Genomic DNA, 25419 nt, shown 5'->3' with positions numbered 1-25419 from the left:
GAATCAGCCCTTGAGATACTAATTAAGGCACCTGTGCCCAAGCATGGATATTCTTAAACCCTGGATTGTTAATGTGTCGAGGACAGTGGGCCTGATTCAGACCCGCTCGCAAGCGCTATGTGCTCGCGAGCTGGTCAATGTTTGGCCACTGCGCACGCTGGAGCTGGCTCTGACGCGCACATGCGCGAGACCCGGCTAGCTACGGGTCTCGCACCAAAAGGGGGTAGCTGTCGATTTTGATTGACAGCTGGCCCTGTTTTGGAGGCAGGCCAGGGGGGTGGTTGGCCAAACGGAGGCATTCCCGAAGGAACGCCTGCCATTTGGGGGCGGCCCCACTGACATCACGTGTGATGTCAGTGGGTGAGCTTCCGGCTCTAATAGAGCCGAAAGCTCACTGGGGCTTGCGGGAACGAGACCCTACCACAAGGGTCTCGACGCAAGCCCCGATGGTCGAGACCATCGCGACCATCATCTGGCCGCTCGCAATAGCTGTGGGTGGTCACCCACAGCTATGCGAGCGGCAGGCCGCACACAAGAAAAAAAAAAAAAAAAACGCCCTCATTCAGAGCGTCCGTCTCTGAATCAGGGCCAGAGTTTGAGAAACAGCCTCTCTTGCACAATCTCTCATTTGCTTAGCTCGTCCCAGAGAGACTTCCTCCAGCGCAGGACGCCATGTTCTCACTAATGAATGATAAAGTGCACAACCACCTCTCCTTCTGCTACTAATTCCTCTTCCTATGCCAGCTAACCATACCCAATTGCAGAGATTCCCAAATTCCACCATTACAGTTGGGCGTTTTAAGAGAGGAAGGGGGCCAGTGTGCATATTCAATGTGGGCCCCCTCCTCTCTCGTGCGGTGCCGCAGCAATAGATTCTGGCTTAGTGCAGAGTCACCGGGAAAATGGCCGCCGTCATTTTCTCTGTGATTGTTGGTGCTCTGCACCACTGGCCCGGCGCTGCGGAGCAGCACGCTGGTGACTACCGACGGGCAAGTATGAAACTATTTGGGTGCAGGGTGTGCGGTGTGGTCCCCCCTGACTACAGTCCAGCTTTTAAGGATATCCATGTTTGAGCACAGGTGACTTCATTAGTACCTCAGTCAATTTGATTTAACCATCTGGATTCAAGCATGGATACCCAGGACTGTAATAGCAGATTTTTGGAACCTTTGCCCTATTGCAGGGGTCAGGAAACTTTTTTACCTTTTACCCCAAAATATACGCTGACGTTACCCCCTTGATTTGAAAGGAAGGAAATCATATACAGTCAGGTGCATAAATATTGGGACATTGACAGAATTCTCATATTTTGGCCTCTATTCACCACCACAATGGCTTTGAAATGAAACAAACAAGATGTGCTTTAACTGCAGACATTCAGATTTAATTTGAGGGTAATTACATCCAAATCGGGTGAACGGTGTAGAAATTACAACGGTTTCTATATGTGCCTCCCACTTTTTAAACTCCCCATTCTCAAACTCGCATCCAGATGTTTTCACATTGAAAACAATCAACTCGCCCAATGTAATAGGGTGTCTGTTTCAGACTCGCAAAAAAAAGATGACCAAAAGTCCCCAAATAATAGACCTGCTTCAGGCTAGCGAGTACATCCTGAGCAGGTCAGATGAACACAGAAACATGCACATATCCATGAGATATGTACATGTTTCTGTGTGTACTTATGTAAAATGTTTTTAAATAAAAAAAAAAATGGGAGCTGAAAAGTTCGCAGGCTATTGAATTTGCGAGTTTCAGTACAAACTCGCACTTTTTAAAAGTGAAAGAAAGTGAGAGTTTGTACTGTTACTAAAACAGACACCCTATTACATTTGGCCCTATATCTCAACCTGATTGAAAATGTCAAAATTAAAAGAAATACTACTAAAGCAGAGACATTCAAACTCTGCGCTACAGTTGCAATAAAAGAATTTGGTACATTTAGCAACAATATTGATACTAGGCGTTAGTTTGTTTCAATAAAGATAAACACCTATGTAAACAGGCACCACATTTAAGATACATGAATAAGCCAGTTAATTTAACCTACATTTTCATATAAGGATCATAATTGGTTTTTAATTATTGCTGAAGTAATAAATTCTGTGAGGCTGAAAAGCTGACAAACAAGAACCATTGGCAAAAAACAATTATCTAAAGGTATTAATGAATTATTGAATGATTTATATCCAATTGAGCTCTGGATAAACAGAACTCTTTGCAATGAGAACCATAGCCCTGACGAAGCCCGGATTACGGGAGAAACGCGTTGGCATAGCAACTGCCAGGAGTGAAGCCAGAACGTCCAAATCCCGGAAGAGAGTCGCTGCTATCACCCGGACGGGACCCCCTAAGGAGCAGAAGAAGTGTGCCGAGCTGAAGGGATAACCCGGCCACCTGCTAAAAGTGAGGAGGAAATTGCCCGGAGGACACCTAACGGAGGGCGCGACAGATACACATCCGGACCGCCTGCAGGTGGGAAAAGGAACGATCTTCACCCGGCCAGGCTTACCGGTAAGCTGCAAAACCACTACACAGCACTGTTAGTTTATGAAACATTATACTCTGTATAGAGACCGGACTATTTTGAAAACGTTTTATTTATTTTCGATAAAGGAATGGACCGTATAAATGGACTTTTTATCTATCCCAGATGAACTTTTATAATCACTACCATAATTTATCTGCTGCTAGCACTGCCTACTGGGACAGTGAAATATAACCTTTTAAACAGCAATACATATATTCAGCATTGTATGACCATCATTGAGGAAGCATATATTTATTTCTTTATGTTAATAAAAGTCTTTATGAAAATATTCACCTTTTATGATCCACACAAACTATTGACAATACAATACCTGTGCCAGGGCTAACACTGTTCGTCATTTGAGCCTACAAAACGTACGGGCGATACATTTCCAGCACAACTAAACTTACGACTGAGGAGGGGCAAAGGGACGATCTCATGCATGTAAAGTCCTGTGAGGGTGTGTCAACGCAGCTGCGGTCAACGCAAACCTTGACGCAATCATAAAGCCGTGAATACGCTTCCACCTGCATCATTCACACCTAGTATAAGGCGCACTGATGAGGAGTAGAACGACCAGTAGAAGGTCAAGTGCACAAGAAGCCTATAACATGCTGGCGAGCATACGCAATTCTTCCCGTGGATGAAACGTGGGTGCGCGTGTGCCCTAATTCCCTCCAACTCAGCATCGGGCCCTCAGTGGCTTCCTTAGACCTTACGGATGGTTCAACCATATTGTTACTGATATATATATTTTGACAGGGGGTAGTTATCGAAACGCAGGCGTGCCTGGCCCTTTGAACGCAGTTACGTGGGCGTGCATAAATTCACCACTACAAGGGCATATGCGGCTCTGCATGGCTGAAGAGCTCCCTGTCCTGCGGCAGGTCAGTACCGATGGTTATGTAGGTATGCGTAGTCGCATGTAGATGAGAAGGCAGTAGTGGGCGTCTTTATGCTCGGGTGATCTTTGCTAACATCAGAATATTTTGGCAACTGCGTTTCGTACGGAAACGCAGTTGCGATCGCATTTGCGTCAGTCTCTCAATCAGGCCCTCTGTCCTCAAGGCACCCTCACAGTCCAGGTTTTAAGGATATCCATGCTTGACCACAGGTCACAATTAGTACCTCAGTCAATTTGATTTAGCCACCTGTGCACGTCCATGGATCTCTCTAAACCCAAAACTGTTGACTGTTGGGGAGCCTTGAGGACCGCATTTGGGAACCTCTGTAACTAGGGGTAATTTGTCAGGAGCCAATTAACCTACCAGTATTGTTTTTGGAAAGTGGGAGGAAACCAGAGTACCTGGTGGAAAGTCATGCAAACCATGGGAGCACATACAAACTCTACACTCAATGAGCCATGACCAGGAATTGAACTTTGAAGCAATAATGGTAACCACTACGCCAACCGTGCTGTACATGGCCACACAACGCCGTGACCACCAGACACATTCATAACAATCCTACCTTTTATATACTCAGCTTCAGTGACCATGATACATGATGATAATTTGTCTTTTGTGAAAAAGGAAGACTAAACACACACGCGCGCGCAAAATGGTGGACAGAGTAAAGAAAATCGGGACAGATTCAGGGACAACACATTTTAAAGACCAGGGAAGGTCCATGGGAGATCAGGGGCAGCTAGATACCCCAGGGCAGTGGTGTCAAACTCGATCCCTCCAGGTGCTGTGGGACTACATATCCCAGCATGCCTTGCCACAATTTTAGCATGCCCTAATAGGCAAACTGTTGCAGTGTATGCTGGGATGTATAGTTCTACTGCAGCTGGAGGGCCCGAGTTTGACACCACTGCCCCAGGGGGAAGAAGGGGAGGGGGTATTCAGCCACACAACATGACCAGAGACTGATGTGCCAGTGACAGCCAATGAGACTCCCGGGGGGACAGGGACCACAGCACCCATCATTATCCCGCTCACCCCATCGTCTCCCAGCCGTGTGCAGAAACCTCAGGCCACCGTCCCGGCTCCGGAGACCCGCCGCCACCGCCACAAGTGACCTAACGATCCCCTGACAGCTGAGTCTCAAGGAGGCCGCCATCTTCCTGCACCACCCGCAGGCCCCCCCCGCAGCAGCTGCCCTTCACACTGCCTGACAGGAAGCAGCCCAGGAGATAGGCCGCCAGCGCTTTATTACTGGCCAAAAATAAAGCCAACTGACCAATAATGCATCATAATCATAATAATATATCATTATTGTCCTATAATTGCCCCCAAAAAGTATACAATTAAGAATAAAACAAAGCACTAGGGATAAGTCCGTAATATCCCGGGTACTACAATAGCTGTCTCCAGTCGTGGTCTGTCATTCTCCAGCTCGCCTCCATTTTCTCGGAGACCAGTTTCCCATGGAAAGTCAAGGACACAGCCAATACAGAAATGGCCGGTGAAGTGGAGACAGCTTGCAGAGCAATGGTCTGTGAGTTTTATTTTTTCCCCTCATGTCATCAATGTGCTGCTGGGCTGGCTGTGCTATTCCCTGTCATTACCAGTCCCTGGCTCTTCCTCCTCTGCGGGAGAGCAGCTGTGTGGCTGCCATTCTGCACAACATACAGCAATACAATCATATAGCACAGCATACACTCAGTATTACACACCCACACACAATACAGCACAATCACCTCAGACATGTATTACTGCAATGGTGACAACTGCAACCAGACTGACAATGCCAAGGTAGTGACATCTGTAGCCCAGGGGAGCCTGCATTGCATTCATGAGTATATTGTATTCTAATGTCTCTGTGCTGTCGCCCATCTCTTTTTTTTCTTCTAGGACAAGGGACACCCAAGGAACCTGATCCCGGAGCTATGCCGACAGTTTTATAACTTAGGATGGGTGACGGGGACCGGCGGCGGCGTCAGCATTAAATGCGGGTGAGTTATCCTGTGTGAATCCATGAAGGGGTGGATTTAAATGACTTTGGGGTCTATTTACTAAGCAGTGTTAGGAGACAGAGTGAAAAGTGATAAGGTACCAGCCAATCAGCTCCCAACTGTCATTTTTCAAACACAGCCTGTGAGATGACAGTTGGGAGCTGATTGGCTGGTACCTTATCACTTTCTTATCACTTTTCACTCTGTCTCCTAACACTGCTTAGTAAATAGACCCCATAATATTATAACTCATTTTTAGTAACATTTGTAGAGCCTACCCTCCAATATGATCCCTTCCACCAGGTAGACAATGCTCTGCTCCTGGACTTCCCACCTATTTAATGATTGCAGTCACCTGTGTTGAACTAGGTAATAGATGAGACAGGTGTTTCAGCACCAGTGGCTGCAATCATAATTAAGAAGGAAGTCCAGGAGCAGAGCATTTTGTACCTAATGGAGCAGGTCATATTGGAGGGTCTGGTAGTGTGCTACAGTAAGCGCAGGCCACACAGGCGTGACCGTTCATCCTGCGTCAGTGCCAGAGATACCATAGCCCCCTTTTGAGGAGAACTTGTGAAAGACTAGAAGTGCGTCAGGCCGTGGACCTTACGCGTTTCGGCAGAGAACCCTAGTGAGTGTTGGTTTATGCTGCCATGGCGCATCCAGTCGATGGGGGTTTGAAGACAGTATTGGTTAATCTTTTAGGAAATATTTTGAATCTACTTGGGTTTGTGTCTCAGTTGGTGAGATATATATCGTACACTGATAACTGTGTGTTTGCAGGAAGAAAATAGTGTTAAATGCAGAGTAATGGCGGTTAAGGTGCGTACACACTATACAATATATCTATGAATAATATGAATGATAATGATATCGTTCAACGATAAATCTTTCATATCATTCATTTTTATGCAGCAAACGACCAACGAACGACCAATGATGCACGTTCCCGCATGGGCGATAATGATTTCTATGGTTGTCCGTACATGCAGGCAAACGGACGATTTCATCACGATTTGCATGTTCAGATATGTGGCAGGACGACTTCACTGAAAGATATCTATCATATATATATATATCAGTGTGTACACCCGATGTCTATCATAGATATCTATCAGTGTGTACACCCAATGTCTATCATAGATATCTATCAGTGTGTACACCCAATGTCTATCATATATATCTATCAGTGTGTACACCCAATATCTATCATATATATCTATCAGTGTGTACACCCAATGTCTATCATAGATATCTATCAGTGTGTACACCCAATGTCTATCATAGATATATATAAGTGTGTACACCTAATGTCTATCATATATATATATCAGTGTGTACACCTAATGTCTATCATAGATATCTATCAGTGTGTACACCCAATATCGTTTGTCCTGCACTACAGAAAAGTCCAAGGGAAATCGTTCAGCGATATCGTTGGTGGTGCAGATCGTACCGTGTGTACCCAGCTTTACATTCACTGGTTACTAGCGAGTGTAAGAAAGTATGCTAATAACTTAATGTTGTTTGGGAGATAAGGTGGGATGCAAGTTTAATGTGGTGTGAGTTGGTCTATGGGATGGGGCTCAAAGCTGTTATTTATGAATATATTAAATAGAGCATGTTTACAGCTTGGGCACTCTTTTATATAAGCTTTTGTGTTTGTAACTTCAATAGGCGTTCTAGAGCCTTGGGACGCTACCTGTTAAAGATGGCGGCCGTGGAATGTACAGTGCTTTCAGGCTGTCTCCTGATTGTCTGTGCTGTGGCTGGGTATTGCCTTGTAGATCAGTACGGTAGCTATGTAGGGTGGCTCTCGGCTTTATGAGTTGTTCAGTTGTGCAGTGCGTTTCATCCTTAGTGGGACATCCTCAGAGATGTGTTAGGGGTGGAGTGTACCTACTCTTTATGTATGTATGTATGTATGGGGGCGTGCACAAAACATATCCCACCTCCAGGATAATTCCAACAACGTGGCTGTTAATGACCGCAGGAACTCCTGTACATGCCAGAACGATGAACCCCCCCAAGTAGTTATGCTAGTAGGACATATTCCAATGTGGACAACCCCTTTTATATCGGCCTATTTGGGGTTATGTCATGCAATACTGTATTAAATAAATCCAGGATCATGTACATATCAGTCATGATTGGACGACACAGCTGCAGTGCACAAGTGATGTCAGTGGGAGTGCTTTTGGCTCTGATAGAGCCAAAAGCACTCCTGGGCTTGCGGCAACGAGACCCTACCACAAGGGTCTCATCGCAAGTCCGATGGTCTTGACCATCGCGACCATCTTTTTGGCTGCTCGCTATAGCTGTGGGTGGTCACCCACAGCTATGCGATCGGCCAGGAGGCCGCTCTAAAAAAGAGAAGGAGGGCCCTGATTCAGAGCGAGCGCTCTGAAAGAGCGTCCGGCTCTGAATCAGGCCCTATGAACGATTTTTGACTGCATTAAAATGACTGAAATCGTCCAAAACTGACTGCAAACACATCAGATGTTAGATATCATTATCTGACCATCGGGAACGCGCATCGTTCATCGTTCAAACATGTCAGATATGTCAGAATTTCCTTCAGATATGAACGATTTTTAAAATCGTTATCGTTCAGATCTGAAGAAAAATCTGACATATCTGACATGACGTGTGTATGCACCATAAGAGAAGATTACAGAATTACTTAAACTTCTATTCATATGATACAGTGACATGTTGCATTGTATGTATCAAACGATTTGTTATTGTTAACTTGGGTGTAATTCCTAACTTTACTGCTGTATTACTCTAAAGAAAACCGCTACTTTTGTTCCTGTCGTTGAAGACCTTAGTAGATATTACTGAGTTTCTTATCCCTTTTTTTTTTTTAGAATATTATCTGCTAACATAATATAAATGAAACCAATCTTCATTCTATTCTTATAACCGTGGTCTCACTATTATATATGACTCTCGTGTTGTTTCTAATTACTCCTCATTCATCATCCTCTATACGTCTGTGCTGCTTGCTGACTGTTGTCTTACGCCTTATCTCTGTGTGTGCAGGGATGAAATCTACATAGCACCGTCTGGAGTTCAGAAAGAACGAATTCAGGTAGGAATACTGGTTAGATATCTCCCCACTAACAGTGTGATAGCTGGATGTACGGTAGTTACCTTATCGACCATTAGAGTGTCGATTACAGACTATATTTGGGGTGTTTTCATATTATTGGGCAATCGTTTTCTGGTTGATCTTTTTCTTACTGACTGTCAATGACCAAAATATTATCTTTAATGCCAAAATTGAGGGCTGCATTAAAAGACGAAGGAATGTTGTAAAGGACGGTAACAGCCCTTGAGTGTCAGACATTTTATCAGCGTTTCTCACTGTCGGCTGCCGATTGCTGCCATATGTTTGTGAATATCTATGACTTCTTGATCTTGTCATTAAAGCTCACAGACAGGTAAGGCTGAGACTGCAAAGCTGATTTAATGGGGTTTTCCACTTTCATAGGCCCTCATTCAGAGCCGGACGCTATTTGCGGTCGTTCGTTTAAAAACAAGGGGTGGCTATTTAAATGATCCGTACGCACATTGCAGTGTGTTCACACCTCTAAGTCTGAACGAACGAGCAAAACATACGCTCGTTTATTTGTTAAAAACGCCCCCTGGCCGCACGCATCCTACGTCATGTCCGCTATTTATTAGATTAATCGAGTACATCGACCAGCGTATGAACTGCTCGCTATTCTTGTGGTTGGTGTTTGCTACCACAAATTTGCGTGCAGTTCTGGCTATAAAATAACCCAGTGACGTGGTCAATGACGCTGCTGTTTTAAATATACACACCCATAAAACGCCCGTTTTGACCTTTAAGCACGCCTGCGTTCGGATCTCCACTCCCCATTTTCAAGCACCTTCCCCTGTTACCACCCACATACGCCTCATTCTGTCACTCAAAATAGCAGGCACTCGCTATATAGCGTACAAAGGATTTTCGGCCGCACTGACTGGTTCGCGCATGCGTACTAAAAAGCGTACGCATGCGCAGATGTGCAAACATCGCTCGGAACGAGCGTACTGCCGCTAACGAGCGGCTCTGAATGAGGGCCATAGTCCGCACCGCTAAATCCCATCTCTTCCCAGTAATAGGTCTTTTGGCCCTCTAAAGATTTAGAGATACAAATTTATGGAGTATTTCGGAGAGGAGAGAGAAGCGAGGAGACCTCTGGGGTCCCGGCCGTTTGTAAGCACAGCTAGCATTGGGGGTCCCTCGCCAAAGTACTGTTATTATTGTGAATAGGAGGGACTTAAATAGATTTTTATAAACCTCTTTATATAAATTTACCACTTTCACATGCAGTATAAGATCTCTTTCCTTATACATGACATTGTAAAAGAAGGGCAGAGTATTTTTTGCATTTGGTTCTATATTACTTTGTTTTCATCCTGTTCTAGTACTTTCAGAATCCATAGAAGGCAGATAGATATCTTTCATGGCAATGGGAAGAATCAGTCTCCATTCATATTTGCATCTGATGTCCGGCACATAAATTAAAGGACAGATAAAAATATATCAGGCGTGCTGTATACTGTAGGTAGCTTGTGACAGGCTGATGAGTTTGGAAAAGTTAATACATGGTGACAGGTTCACTTGGATCCTGCAGCTTCCAGCAATGGGTCTTTACGTAGACACTTTCTGTTCGGATTATTTACATACTTTACATTATTATCTAACGTCCTCTCAGCCTGTGCAGAAAAGGAAAAATCCTTGACAGCGATTGACTTTAAGGCATGTCCCGGTTTAAGCAATATAGGGACAGTCAGTAACAGCTACAGGGGCTGGCTCTGAGTTGGGAGCAAAGCAACAAATGCCAGCAATTTAGTGTCTGGAACAAACCATGCTGCAATGCAAGGGGTGCAAATATCTTTATTTATTTTACATGCAGGGTAAATACCGGCTGCTGTTGCATGTAGCCCACAAATGCTGGGCAGCTTTATTCTTACACTGTGATTTACAATTGAGTTTGGACAAATCGAACTCTCTCTGCACAGTTTATAATTACACTACATGCAGTTTGCAATGGTTTTGCCAAGGTACAAAGGTAATTGCTCTTTTTGCTTTGCTCTCATTCTCAGAATCAGCCCCTAAATATATTTTGTGTACATAGCGCCTGATTCAGAGCTGGACGGTATTGCAAAGCCGCAAGGAAGCGCAGGGTAGCGGCTTTGCAGTACCGTGCAACTAATATGCGTTTGGTGTAAACAGACGCCTCCTGACCACATCACAGGTCCTTAGACACAACGTCGGGGCTTTTGCGAGACCATCAGCCTGATGTTACATAGATTGCTCCTCGCAACGCCGTAGCCAGCACCATGAAGGAAGTCCGCATCGGAAGACGCAGGCCCTGGCCTCTGCACTCCCAGAAGACGGGGGCCACACCTCCCCAACGGAGGCATAAACTGTATCCAGAAGATCGACATTGTTTATATCGACAGTAAATAGATCGACACTAGGTGGTTGACATGGTCAAAAGGTCGTCAGGGTTAAAAGATTGACATAATCAAAAGGTCAACACAAAAATGTCCAGGGTTAGGCTCCCGGAGGGGATGGTTAGGGTTAGGCTCCCGGAGGGGATGGTTAGAGTTAGGCACTTGGTTTAGGGTTAGGCACTTGGGGGGTGGTTAGGGTTAGGCTCCCAGACGGGGTGGTTAGGGTTAGGCATTTGGGGGATGGTTAGGGTTAGGCTCCCGGAGGGGATAGCTAGGGTTAGGCACTTGGGTTAGGCTCCTAGACGGGGTGGTTAGGGTTAGGCATTTGGGGGATGGTTAGGGTTAGGCTCCCGGAGGGGACAGTTAGGGTTAGGCACTTGGATTAGGGTTAGGCACTTGATTTAGGGTTAGGCTCCCAGAGGGGACAATTAGGGTTAGGCACTTGGGATAGGGTTAGGCACTTGGGTGAGGGTTAGAGTTAGGCTCCCAATGGGGACAATTAGGATTAGGCACTTGGGTGAGGGTTAGGCACTTGGGGGAGGGTTAGGGTTAGGCTCCCGGAGGGGACAGTTAGGGCTAGGCACTTGGGTGAGGGTTAGGGTTAGGCTCCCGGAGGGGACAGTTAGGGCTAGGCACTTGGGTTAGGCTCCCAGAGGGGACGGTTAGGGCTAGGCACTTGGGTGAGGGTTAGGGTTAGGCTCCCGGAGGGGACAGTTAGGGCTAGGCACTTGGGTTAGGCTCCCAGAGGGGACGGTTAGGGCTAGGCACTTGGGTGAGGGTTAGGTTTATGGTTAAATAAAAAAAAAAAAAAAGTGTCAACTTTTTAACCCTATTGACCTTCTGCACTGTCGACCTTTTGTCCATGTTGACCTATCGGCTATTGACCATCTGGTGTTAACCTATTGACTGTCGATCTAAACATTGTCTATCTATTATACAACACCTGCATATGTGGCTTTGGGGGTACAGTGAGACCCTGCGCAGATCTTCCAACATCAGGGCAGTGCGCAAATCATTGGGGTTGAGTACTACCCCGAATCCAGCCCACAGGGTTATTACAGCTGACATATATACAGAAGTTAAGAAGCCTGCACTTCGCTGGGTTGCTGCTGTATAATGAAGAGAGGTGGTCCCTAGATACGCCCCCAACAAATATAATAAAATAAAACAGAATCATTCAGCGCACTCCCTTTCTGTCAGAGCTCTTATGCTATGTACATATTCAACAAGTGGTAATAATAAAAAGTCGTGAAGAAAAATAGACGAAAAACAGTTCACCCCCAGGGTGTGTAAAGGTGCCCATACACGGTGCGATGCAGCGTACAGGGCGCCTGCCCCTGATCCGGCTCCCCCCTCCTCCATCTGAGTGGGATCGTACATCGCATCCCAGATCAGATGAACATGCAGGAAGACCTGGGGATGTAGGAGCACGCAGCACGATATCAGGTACGATATTGTGCCCATACACGGCATGATATATAGCACCTATATCGTGCCGTGTATGGGGGCCTTAAGTCTTTCCTTTCCAATGAAGATCCAAGAAGATAAAACCTTGAATTTTCTGTATGCAGTGGACACTCCTTATGCTCCCATAAAACATAGGGCCTGATTCAGAGCCACTCGTAAGCGGCAGCTCGTTCGCTACGAGCGATGTTTGGCCAACTGCGCATGCGTACGGATCATTATACGCATGCGCGAACCAGTCAGTGCGGTCGAAATTCATGTGCTCGCAAAATAGCGAATGCCTGATAATTTGAGTGACAGGAGTAGGCGTATGTGGGTGGTAACAGGGGAAGGTGCTTGAAAACGGGGAGTGGAGATCAGAACGCAGGCGTGCTTAAAGGTCTAAACGGGCATTTTATGGGTGTGCATAATTAAAACAGCAGCGTCATTGACCACGTCACTGGGTTTTTTTTAAGCCAGAACTGCTCGCAAGATTGTGGTAGCAAAAACCGACCACAAGAATAGCGAGCAGCTCATACCCTGTTCGATGTACTCGATTAATCTAATAAATAGCGGACATGACGTAGGATGCGAGTGGCCAGGGGGCGTAGTTTCCCAAAAAACGACCGCAAGTTTTGTACGCTCGTTCAGACCTAGAGGCGTCAACAGACCGCAAACAGCGAACGGTTCATTTGAATAGCCACCCCTATTTTCAGGACGAGCGAGCGCTAATTGCGTCCGGCTCTGAATCAGGCCCATAGATCCATATGTAAAAGCAAGGGGAGAAAATGGAAGCCACAATAGTGATGTACAGTAATTTAATGACACTGATAAAATCCACAATAACAGGGATATATCAATAAAAATTAAATAACAATTCCACCATGGATCACCATGTATGTGCAAGAATCCACCAATAATAAGTTAATCGAGGCGTTCCAGAAGGAATGGGTGTAGTAGTATACACCTATACTCGCGTTTCAGTTGTCCACAATTTTCCGGAACCAGAAATACCTGCAGCTGTTACAAGTACAAGGCTCCAGTTGGTGTTTGGGATGTTAGAGGAACTCACCTGGCTCCAGTTCAGCTGCAGGCATTTCTGGTCCCGGAATGTTTTGGACAACTGAGTTTAGGTGTATACTACTACACCCATTCCTTCTGGTACGCATCGATTAACTTATTAATGGTGGATTCTTGCACATACATGGTGATTCATGGTGGAATTGTTATTTCATTTTTATTGATATATCCCTGTTATTGTGGATTTTATTAATGTCATTAAATTTCTGTACTTCACTATTGTACCCTTTAATTTATCCACTTACTTTTACATATGGATCTATGGGCCTGATTCAGAGCCACTCGTAAGCGGCCGCTCGTTTGTTCCGAGCGATGTTTGCACAACTGCGCATGCGTACGGATGGTAATACACATGCGCGAACCAGTCAGTGAGGCCGAAAATCGTTTGTTCGCTAAATAGCAAATGCCTGCTATTTTGAGTGACAGGAGGAGGCGTATGTGGGTGGTAACAGGGGAAGGTGCTTGAAAACGGGGAGTGGAATTCAGTACGCAGGCGTGCTTAAAGGTCAAAACGGGCGTTTTAAGGGTGTGCATAATTAATACAGCAGCGTCATTTACCACGTCACTGGGTTATTTTATAGTCAGAACTGCTCGCAAAATTGTGGTAGCAAAAACCAACCACAAGAATAGCGAGCAGTTCATACCCTTGTCGATGTACTCGATTAATCTAATAAATAGCGGACATGACGTAGGATGCGAGTGGCCAGGGGGCATAGTTTTCCAAAAAACGATCGCATGTTTTGTTCGCTCGTTCAGACCTAGAGGCGTGAACAGACCGCAAAGAGCGAACAGTTCATTTGAATAGCCACCCCTTTTTCCTGAACGAGCGAGTGCAAATAGCGTCCAGCTCTGAATCAGGCCCTATGTTTTATGAGAGCATAAGGAGTGTCCGCTGCATACAGAAAATTCAAGGTTTTATCTTCTTGGATCTTCATTGGAAAGGAAGGACTTACACACCCTGGGGGGAACTGTTTTTCGTCTTTTTCTTTAAGACTTTTTATTATCACGACTTGTTGATCATGTACATAGCATAAGAGCTCTAACAGAAAGGGAGTGCGCTTAATGATTCTATTTTATTTTATCATATTTATAGCTGACTCCTAAGGAGCAGGGCGCAGTGTATCATTACGGCATGTAGACTGATTTCTGTCATATAGAGTCATCGATCAGTTTGTGCTAATACCGTTATCCACAGATTGTTAACGCGTCACGCTGCATGAGCGCGCCCCGCGTCACGCTGCATGAGCGCGCCCCGCGTCACGAGCGCGCCCCGCGTCACGAGCGTGCCCCGCGTCACGCTGCACGAGGGCGCCCCGCGTCACGCTGCACGAGGGCGCCCCGCGTCACGCTGCACGAGGGCGCCCCGCGTCACGCTGCACGAGGGCGCCCCGCGTCACGCTGCACGAGGGCGCCCCGCGTCACGCTGCACGAGGGCGCCCCGCGTCACGCTGCACGAGGGCGCCCCGCGTCACGCTGCACGAGGGCGCCCCGCACCACGCACAAGCGCGCCCCGCCGCATAAGCGCGCCCCGCGTCCCGCCACATAAGCGCGCCACGCCGCATAAGCGCGCCCCGCGTCACGCCGCATAAGCGCGCCCCACGTCACGCCGCATAAGCGCGCCCCGCGTCACGCTGTATAAGCACACCTCACCATGTAATAGCACCGTACAGACTTTAAATCCCATACTTTCTTTGTCCTTTCTCCTGCTGCACCTCTGTACATATCAATGAGCGAAAGCCGTCATATTGCAATTCTAAATGCTTTTGTGTTCCTGCAGCCAGACGATCTGTTCATCTGCGATATTGACGAGAGAGACATCAGCTGCCCCCCACCTTATAAGAATCTGAAAAAGAGCCAGTGCACCCCTTTGTTTATGAATGCCTACACCATGAGAGGTACCGCGCCTGCCCGCAGCCTCGTTATATCGCTGTTGTGTTCCTTACCGTCCATGTACAATCTCCTGTTTCAGCAGTTGGCGTCTCCTGTATCACTGTACAATACAGAAGACTTCAAATCAATATATTTGCCAGTAGCCTAGTCTGTTACAATACATAGTATAGTTAGTATGCTCTAATTGATTGTTTAGCTGAATTTCTGTATAATTTCTGTATAAGTAATTATTACTGCTTACATGGATTATTACTTACATCCGTCTCCTTTGCAAGTCACTTTTCTTTAGAGAGAGAGCAGTATTTTATACAGATTAGCAGAAGGCAGATCGATCAGGCGTTCTTGCCATTCGGAAAGAGTCTATTACTACTCTTTGGGATAATACAGAAAAATACACCCGTTCCTTCCTGTATCCACTCACTGGCCCAAATGTAATAATCGCCTGCGAGCTGAGGGCAGAGGAAAGATATCGGAGCCGTAGCCACCCCCGGGGTAAAGGTGACAAGTTTTTTTAATGCAATTGCTGCTTTAAATATAAATATTCCTTTGTAGCTGGGGTCACCCAAACACCTCTTTAATCTCATTTTAAATGCAGCACTCCTGGCCTTTAAACCAAAAGTATAACTTAATGGCAAGTAACTGCTAATGTTTACAGTTCTTAGATTTTGAGCCAACCTCCTAACTTATAACAACAGCCCTCTCTGGTTACGGCTTTCCCCCTTAGCAACACAAGACTTGTGATTGACAGTGTCAGAAAGGGGTGGGCCTGTTATTATAGCGCTGCGGAATGCCTTCGGTAGCCCCCCCCAGAGGGAATCGGTATGATATCCCGGCTGCCCCATGGCCGGGAGTTCGAATCCCAGCAGCGGCAGCCCGACAAACCAGCAGAGCCCGGCAGCGGAAGCCCAACAGCGCTGGAAATCCTGATCGTCCTACGGTAAGTATCTACTAACCTAACCCCCCTAACTCTAACCCTCCTTAGGGGTGCCTATCCCTAACCTCCCCCCCTGTGCCTAACTAACCCCCCCCCTTCCCCGCTGCCTAAACCTAAGTCCCCCGGGGGGGGGGGTGCCTAACCGTAAGTCGTCCCCCGGAGGTGCCTAACCTTAACCCTCCCTCCCCCTAGCCTAACCCTAACCCTTCCGGGGGGGTGCCTAACCCTAAATCCCCCCCGGGTGCCCTAAACCTAGCCCGCAGCTGTCCACCCGCGGCGTCCGGCGTTGGGAAAATGGCAGGCGTCTAGATATAGACGCCCGGCATTTCACCCTCGCCGGGATATGACAGTCGGGAAGCCAGCTGCGGTATTAAGGCAGCCGGCTTCCCGATTGTATACCCCCCAGAGATCTTGTTAATACCATAAAGCATTGTAATCAATAGTCACATGTACATTTTTTGCCACGTTAGCTGGAGTTGTCATCTGAATCTGATTGTCTCCATAGTGTGTGTGTTCTAGTTACCCTATCGCTGTATTTCCAGGAGCGGGTTCTGTGATTCACACTCACTCCAAATCCGCCGTTCTGGTCACGCTGCTCTTCCCGGGGAAGGAGTTCCGGATCACACACCAAGAGATGATCAAAGGAATTAAGAAGTGCAGTACTGGGGGATATTACAGGTAACCCCCCCTCCGATAATTTCCTGTTCATGTGTACTAAAGGGGGGGGGGTGATTCAGTTGTTTTTTAAGGCAATATTATAGGCGTCCAATGTTGCTATTAAATTGCTTTTGGGCAGTCAGTAATTATCGCGCTTGTTGAGCCCGATTAGACCGGGGTTGGCCACATAAAGCGATCTAGACACGTCTACAGTTCTGGTTAGAGCGCCCAAAACCAGGATTTAGCTCACATTTCTGCTCACCACCTCAGGAGGGGGTAAGCAGAAATGCCGCCGCGCTAACAATTGAATCGCCCCCTAAGTATATGTAGGTTGCCAGACCTTATTTATTAGTAACGTGTATGTCTTACCTCTTTTGGCAGATACGATGACATGTTGGTGGTCCCCATTGTAGAAAATACCCCTGAGGAAAAAGACCTGAAAGATTCTATGGCGAGGGCAATGACAGAGTATCCGGACTCCTGCGCGGTGCTGGTCCGTCGCCACGGGGTCTACGTCTGGGGAGACACGTGGGAGAAAGCAAAGACTATGTACGTTAGTTTATGGTTTTTTTGTGGTAAAAAAATTTACCAGCAACAAATAAAGTTGTCTCGGTGACCATGTTTGTAAGGGACATCCTGCTGATGCCTAATTCCCTGTAAACTGCCTATTAGAAGATATTAAAAGACAAAGGTTTTAAACAAATGATAGTTCTCCCATAACGGACCCCTGCTGCCGCCTGAAATTAGAGGCCGAAATTTCCTGAGCGGATATGATATATCTGAGAATGCAGCCTGTCCGTTCACTAAATGCCAGCAGGGGTGTAGCCAGGGTGGTTCCAGTGGAGCACGAGCTCCGGGCGCCAAAACGGACAGAGGGAGACATCCAGGGTTCCAGAATTCATGGGGCGCTGCACAGTATGACGGCCGCCTGTTAGTTATATCTCGGTTTGTTTGCTCTATATCCTAATGAAGTTACGGATCTGAGATCCGCTTCTACATTTCATGCTCCCTCAAGCTGCTCAGATTACCTCCCCTCCAGCCTCCCCTCCTCTGTGATCATCTTCTGTCACCTCCCCTCCAGCCTCCCCTCCTCTGTGATCATCTTCTGTCACCTCCCCTCCTCTGTGATCATCTTCTGTCACCTCCCCTCCGGCCCTCCCTCCTCTGTGATCATCTTCTGTCACCTCCCCTCCGGCCCTCCCTCTCTGTGATCATCTTCTGTCACCTCCCCTCCGGCCCTCTCTCCACTGTGATCATCTTCTGTCACCTCCCCTCCGGCCCCCCCTCCACTGTGATCATCTTCTGTCACCTCCCCTCCGGCCCTCCCTCCTCTGTGATCATCTTCTGTCACCTCCCCTCCGGCCCTCCCTCTCTGTGATCATCTTCTGTCACCTCCCCTCCGGCCCTCTCTCCACTGTGATCATCTTCTGTCACCTCCCCTCCGGCCCTCCCTCCACTGTGATCATCTTCTGTCACCTCCCCTCCGGCCCTCCCTCTCTGTGATCATCTTCTGTCACCTCCCCTTCGGCCCCCCTCCTCTGTGATCATCTTCTGTCACCTCCCCTCCGGCCCTCCCTCCTCCGTGATCATCTTCTGTCACCTCCCCTCCGGCCCTCCCTCCTCTGTGATCATCTTCTGTCACCTCCCCTCCGGCCCTCCCTCCTCTGTGATCATCTTCAGTCACCTCCCCTTTCCTGTCAGATTGATTATATTCACTTCTCCCCTCTCTACCCTGTGATCGGCTCTTTGTCCCTCCCCTCTCCTTTCTTATTGGCTTCTGTCACCTCCCCTCTCTGATCGACACTTTGCCCCTCCCCTCTCCTTTCTTATTGGCTTCTGTCACCTCCCCTCTCCTCTTTGATCCCCTCCCTCCTTCTCTCCTCATTCATTCATTGTGCTTCAATGGACTTAATAGTTACACATCTGAGGTAATTTCCTAAACTTCAATTATAAGGTATGAGATTAAAAAGAGTCACTGCTTTGCTATATAAAGTAATGGAGGTGTTCCCAGGCATGACCACGCAGTGTTATTTGAAAGGTCTTTTAAAAAATATTAGGAGACTTAGAATTATAATACTGGTGGTAGACAGGACATGATTATTAGTACTCACATTAATATAGGTGCAATGTATATATGCGAAGTAGGAGCATAGCTGAGAAGGGAGCTTCCCATAGGTGTCCCCACTCCAGTGACAGCTGCTTGGGGCAGTAATAATCTGTGCACCCTGTGATATCTCACTCTAGCACATGCATTCTGTCACTTTAAGTTAAATGATCAGAATAATACAATCTCCTCTATTGACTAATAACAATGATTCAATGGAGATAGAAGTCAGATCCTAGGTGCTATACAGAAATAAAGCACTGCCAAAGGAGCTTCCCCTTAATGTCAGATAGTGCATCACCGAAGCTTTCCATTCCCCCAATGGGACCTCAATGCCCAGCGCGATACTGCCACTGTTTGCTGTTTTTCTCTTCACCTAAGTATTCCCCCACTGACTGGCCATACCCCACTTGCACAGTTCAGTTACAGTGGGGGGTGCTATGACATGCACTTTCTCCTGGCGCCATGGTTCCACGCTACTCCTCTGGTTGCCAGTGACATCATTATAGTTCAAAGTGGCCGTCCCAGTACTCCTGATCAGTGGCAAACGCAGGATTTCTAGAGGGGGGTTTCCAAATGCTTGATTTTAGAGTGAGTGTGGCCAGTCCATGAAGAGGGCATAATTAGTACTCAACCAGTTTTAATAAGCGTCATACAAAGTGTATTGTGTGTAATAATTCCGGCATACACGGGACCAGAGATCACAGTAAGCCATTAGATGCGGCAGTATGGCCATCTTGCCTGAGCTGAACGTATTTATCCTAGATGTGGGCACCATTCCAGGGCATGGGTGCATGGTGCATGTTTTCCAGATCTCCTAGTTGGTGCACAGGTAATTTATTACTGTCTGATACACGTTAAAAGACACACGTGATGCTAATTATTTCATTTGTGATACTGAGAATAAACATGCAGCACTAGTAAAATGTTATTATATTACTATTTCTACTGTGGTCATGTATGTGCTGGGGAGGGGGATTTCCAGGCAGACGGAAACCCCCCCTGCGTTTGCTTATTCCTGATAATGTAGTTTGTTGTGTCACTAGGAAGCAGCGCTGCTTTTGTGAGTATTGGGGCAGCCTGTTATATAGCTGATTCACTGGTGTAACTGACAAGTGCCTTTTTTTTGTATCTAATATCTTAAATTGTTCATTGCAAACAATTGAACTCTTCATTTGGGAAACATAACAATGTAGACTCCCTGGGGGCTTGGTGATAACAGCAGTAGAAGTGGGGAATGCCTGGATATGCAGCCCCTCTGAACCAAGGCCCAATGACTCTCTCCTATCCTATCGCCTTGTTATAATGACTCTCTCCTATCCTATCGCCTTGTTATAATGACTCTCTCCTATCGCCTTGTTATAATGACTCTCTCCTATCGCCTTGTTATAATGACTCTCTCCTATCGCCTTGTTATAATGACTCTCTCCTATCGCCTTGTTATAATGACTCTCTCCTATCGCCTTGTTATAATGACTCTCTCCTATCGCCTTGTAATAATGACTCTCTCCTATCGCCTTGTTATAATGACTCTCTCCTATCTTCTTGTTATAATGACTCTCTCCTATCTTCTTGTTATAATGACTCTCTCCTATCTCCTTGTTATAATGACTCTCTCCTATCGCCTTGTGATAATGACTCTCTCCTATCGCCTTGTGATAATGACTCTCTCCTATCGCCTTGTTATAATGACTCTCTCCTATCGCCTTGTTATAATGACTCTCTCCTATCGCCTTGTTATAATGACTCTCTCCTATCGCCTTGTTATAATGACTCTCTCCTATCGCCTTGTTATAATGACTCTCTCCTATCGCCTTGTTATAATGACTCTCTCCTATCGCCTTGTTATAATGACTCTCTCCTATCGCCTTGTTATAATGACTCTCTCCTATCGCCTTGTTATAATGACTCTCTCCTATCGCCTTGTGATAATGACTCTCTCCTATCGCCTTGTTATAATGACTCTCTCCTATCGCCTTGTGATAATGACTCTCGTGACTCCTTGTTATAATGACTCTCTCCTATCTCCTTGTTATAATGACTCTCTCCTATTGCCTTGTGATAATGACTCTCGTGACTCCTTGTTATAATGACTCTCTCCTATCTCCTTGTTATAATGACTCTCTCCTATCGCCTTGTTATAATGACTCTCTCCTATCACCTTGTTATAATGACTCTCTCCTATCGCCTTGTTATGACTCTCTCCTATCGCCTTGTTATAATGACTCTCTCCTATCTCCTTGTTATAATGACTCTCTCCTATCGCCTTGTGATAATGACTCCTATCGCCTTGTGATAATGACTCTCTCCTATCGCCTTGTTATAATGACTCTCTCCTATCGCCTTGTGATAATGACTCTCGTGACTCCTTGTTATAATGACTCTCTCCTATCTCCTTGTTATAATGACTCTCTCCTATTGCCTTGTGATAATGACTCTCGTGACTCCTTGTTATAATGACTCTCTCCTATCTCCTTGTTATAATGACTCTCTCCTATCGCCTTGTTATAATGACTCTCTCCTATCGCCTTGTTATAATGACTCTCTCCTATCGCCTTGTTATAATGACTCTCTCCTATCTCCTTGTTATAATGACTCTCTCCTATCGCCTTGTGATAATGACTCCTATCGCCTTGTGATAATGACTCCTATCGCCTTGTGATAATGACTCTCTCCTATCGCCTTGTTATAATAACTCTCTCCTATCGCCTTGTGATAATGACTCTCGTGACTCCTTGTTATAATGACTCTCTCCTATCTCCTTGTTATAATGACTCTCTCCTATTGCCTTGTGATAATGACTCTCGTGACTCCTTGTTATAATGACGCTCTCCTATCTCCTTGTTATAATGACTCTCTCCTATCGCCTTGTTATAATGACTCTCTCCTATCGCCTTGTTATAATGACTCTCTCCTATCGCCTTGTTATAATGACTCTCTCCTATCGCCTTGTTATAATGACTCTCTCCTATCGCCTTGTTATAATGACTCTCTCCTATCGCCTTGTGATAATGACTCTCTCCTATTGCCTTGTTATAATGACTCTCCTATTGCCTTGTTATAATGACTCTCTCCTATCTTCTTGTTATAATGACTCTCGTGACTCCTTGTTATAATGACTCTCTCCTATCGCCTTGTGATAATGACTCTCGTGACTCCTTGTTATAATGACTCTCTCCGGTCTCCTCAGGTGCGAGTGTTACGATTACCTCTTTGACATGGCAGTGCAGATGAAGCAGCTCGGACTGGACCCATCATCTCTTCCCACTGAGGAAAAGGGAATCGTTTAATCCTTCCGGGATGGATAAAACATTTGCAGCACAGAAACCAATAGAACTTTAGCAAACCTGAGACATTTACCATAATCGTGTGGCGTGTTCAGCACATTCTCACCATTCATGTCTCACTGTGATGCCACTGATTTTAACTGTAGTGTCCACGTATCCATACGTGGGAGCGCTCGTCCCATTTATTAGTGAGAAGTATCAGTGTTACTGGTCTTGTCTCCGGAAATCTGGACGGTCAGTTTTTGTAAGTTTTTTTTTTTTTTTTTTTTTTTTATAAACTTTGAAGTAATTAAGTGTCTGTTACTATTGGTTGTCTGGAAAAGCGACATCATACTGTAATGCTATTGGCGGGATGCACTAACATCAAAAATGCGGTCAAACCCCCGAAAATGCTGTTTTCCGGGGGATCGACTGCATTTTTCATATGCATGATGCGGTGGGTAACGCCATCTTCCGATGACGTTGCCCAATAGAAGCCTATGGGATTTTATTCACGGCTGACCCACTGGGAGGGCACCCCCAGTGGCGCGCGTACTTCTGCCAAAGGACCCAGAAGTCCCGCAAAGGACCACTCTTACCAGGAGAGCTGTCCTTCATGCATACTGGCGTAATTAACACCGGCATGCGTTAAAATGAGTAGCCGAATGCGATGCGTTATGCATCCCTCCCTATGAGTTTGGTTTTCTTAAAAGCTGTTGTTGATGGAGAAAGGTAATAATATAGCAGAATGAGTTTATCCAGCCCCCAGGTTTTAATAAAATAACCTACCTCAATCAATGGGGGCTTCTCATCTCTTACGAAGAATTTTAATACGGCAATTCAAGGGGGTAGCAGCAACTGTTGGTTGACTTTAACTTATTTACATCAACAGGACTTCTTACAGCTTTTACTAAACTTCAGCTTTTTGTTTCCTTCTGTGCTTTTCAGCCATATATTTATATAATCCTGCAGAGTTCTTTTGTTTGTTTGGATTATGAAACTGCAGTGGATACAATTGTATCCCAAGAAATCATTTGGTCATATCCAAAGGCAACGCTCTGATAAAATCATAAGTGGCTGGTAACCATAGAAGACGGTCACAGTCATGATGCATTGTATATAATTAATATTCCTTTTACCCCGACCTTAAAATCTCGGAATTTTTGCACTTGAACGCGCATCAACCCGGGATTTTTGTCAGTGTAAACGGATCCACCTGGGGTTCTGACACGGCTAGCTTGCAGGGTGGGCACAGGTCGTTGCCGTGTCACCCTGACCCGGGTCGCATCGCATGCTGGCTGATTGGCTGGCTTCAGTGGCGCTTGGAGATTACATCATCTCCACGATTCCACTGCAACGCCAGAAGACCCAGGTCACTGCAAACCAGGGTCCGATGTGAACGATGCCGACATGGGCATAACCCGGGTTGGTGCCACAGTGGGAAAGGGGTCTGATCCGGGTCAAACCCGGGACTTTGGTATAAAAGGGGTATAACTGTACAGGGTGGCAGGTACTAACCATTACAGCAATAAGACTCTATAATGTGTGTGCGTTATCTACAGGAGATAATGTGTGCATGTGATCAGTGGGCCTGATTCTGATCCGCTCGCGAGCGCACAGCGCTTGCAAGCGGGTCGATGGTCCACACTCTGTGCATGCGCACGCCGGAGCCGGCTCCGGCGTGCGCATGCGTGAGCCCCAGCGAGCGACGGTAACTCCGACGCTCCTGGCCTCACTACAAGACGGGGCGGCTATCGATATTGATTGACAGCTCGCCCCGTTTTGTAGGCCAGGAGGGGGGGTGGCTGTGCAAACGGAGGCGTTCCCGAAGTGATGTCAGTGGTGAGCTTCCGGTTCTATTAGAGCCGGAAGCTCACTGGGGCTTGCGGCAGACGAGACCCTACCACAAGGGTCTTGTCGCAAGCGCGATGGTCAAGACCATCGCGACCATCACCTGGCCGCTCGGAAAAGCTTTGGGTGGTCACCCACAGCTTAGCGAGCAGCGTCCGGGTCTGAATCAGGGCCAGTGAGCACTGATGTCATCGGTGATATAACTTATATATGGGAAGGTATAATGCACACCCTTCTGTAAATAATGCAAGTCCCAGTGATGTTCCATTGTCATCTTTGTACATTTATGTGATTAGGGAACTCCTCAGTGACGTCTAGTATCTTTCTAATACATTGTTGGTATTCATGATGCGCCATCCGGTGTGTACAGTATATAAAGCCTCTTTAGTTCCATGTAATTGTCCATGTGCAAAAATGCTGTGAAAATAAGGTTTTGATATTTCTGCATTGGGATTATGCTAGTAAAGGTGCAATGACTCCGAGTCCAGCATGACCTATGATTTCTTAAAACTTCTATAATGATTACAGAGAACGGAGCATTTACCACCAGCCGAGGTGTCCGCTTTTCCACACCAGGGAGTGACCTGAAGCACAACATAATATAAAAGTGAAAATAGATTAGAACTTCTAGGACGCTTCAGCGCTGGGTCTGAGTACATAGCTCCCCCAGATTATTCTCCAGGCTGGTCACTGGTGTTTGCACTGTTTAGCAGACTGACATGTAAGTGGTTTATGTGCATGACGATTTGTATGATAAACCTATGACCTGAACTGTGCGTCCACAGTTTAATAAACCATTTGTGATGTTATAGTAACAGGCATTATTCTCTTCCCTGTGCCTCAGAGCAGCGTCATATTGCATGGCATGTAAACCTGAAAGTTACAAATCATTTAAACCCAAACTTGCTTCAGAATTAGTGCCACCTCTGTGCTTACAGATGTGTCCTCGCTTACTGTTTGTCCGAACGGCATACAGCGCGAGATGCCAGCGTGACGCAGACGCTCCCAGAGGAGTAGCGTACTGTGTTTCTCTTTACATTTTGTGTCTTAATCGCATTGCAGACACAGCAGAAAGTCGCTCACAGTGTGCCAGATGTGATAATTATGTGAGTAAGATGCAGAAAGTCGCTCCCAGTGTGCCAGATGTGATAATTATGTGAGTAAGATGCAGAAAGTCGCTCCCAGTGTGCCAGATGTGTTAATTATGTGAATAAGATGCACATAGCAGAAAGTCGCTCACAGTGTGCCAGATGTGATAATTATGTGAGTAAGACGCACATAGCAGAAAAT

At 46.3% G+C, this 25419-nt stretch overlaps 2 protein-coding genes across 2 annotated transcripts in view; one reads left to right on the top strand and one right to left on the bottom strand.

Annotated features, from left to right (window-relative positions):
• The window catches only part of PDHX (pyruvate dehydrogenase complex component X), a 120040-nt gene extending 115349 nt beyond the window's left edge, over positions 1-4691 (bottom strand). The window contains exon 1 of the mRNA XM_088459019.1: positions 4474-4691. Within this exon, the coding sequence (XP_088315145.1) occupies positions 4474-4594 (121 nt within the window). The 5' untranslated portion in view covers positions 4595-4691. The remainder of the gene's footprint in view (positions 1-4473) is intronic.
• Positions 4692-5030: 339 nt separating this feature from the next.
• Positions 5031-24944, top strand: APIP (APAF1 interacting protein). Its single transcript, XM_088459023.1, has 7 exons — positions 5031-5229; positions 5329-5429; positions 8475-8523; positions 15205-15322; positions 16794-16929; positions 17290-17457; positions 22203-24944. Exons 1-7 carry the CDS (start codon positions 5182-5184, stop codon positions 22300-22302), a joined length of 720 nt encoding a protein of 239 aa, XP_088315149.1. The 5' UTR covers positions 5031-5181; the 3' UTR covers positions 22303-24944.
• The last annotated feature ends 475 nt before the right edge of the window (positions 24945-25419 follow it).

This window comes from Taudactylus pleione, unplaced genomic scaffold, assembly GCF_031769625.1.
Source record: "Taudactylus pleione unplaced genomic scaffold, aTauple2 ptg000887l, whole genome shotgun sequence".
Lineage (NCBI taxonomy): Eukaryota > Metazoa > Chordata > Amphibia > Anura > Myobatrachidae > Taudactylus > Taudactylus pleione.
The sequence above is the reverse complement of the archived record's forward strand: the minus strand, read 5'-3'. Positions and strand labels throughout refer to the sequence as shown.

What these genes read in the sequence shown, in the direction of transcription:
- APIP (XM_088459023.1), top strand. Translation starts at nt 5,182, where the DNA reads ATGTATTACTGCAATGGTGACAACTGCAACCAGACTGACAATGCCAAG. An exon ending in GAATGCCTACACCATGAGAG is followed by an intron (nt 15,323 to 16,793) that starts GTACCGCGCCTG and finishes CTGTATTTCCAG; the next exon opens with GAGCGGGTTCTGTGATTCAC. An exon ending in TGGGAGAAAGCAAAGACTAT is followed by an intron (nt 17,458 to 22,202) that starts GTACGTTAGTTT and finishes CGGTCTCCTCAG; the next exon opens with GTGCGAGTGTTACGATTACC.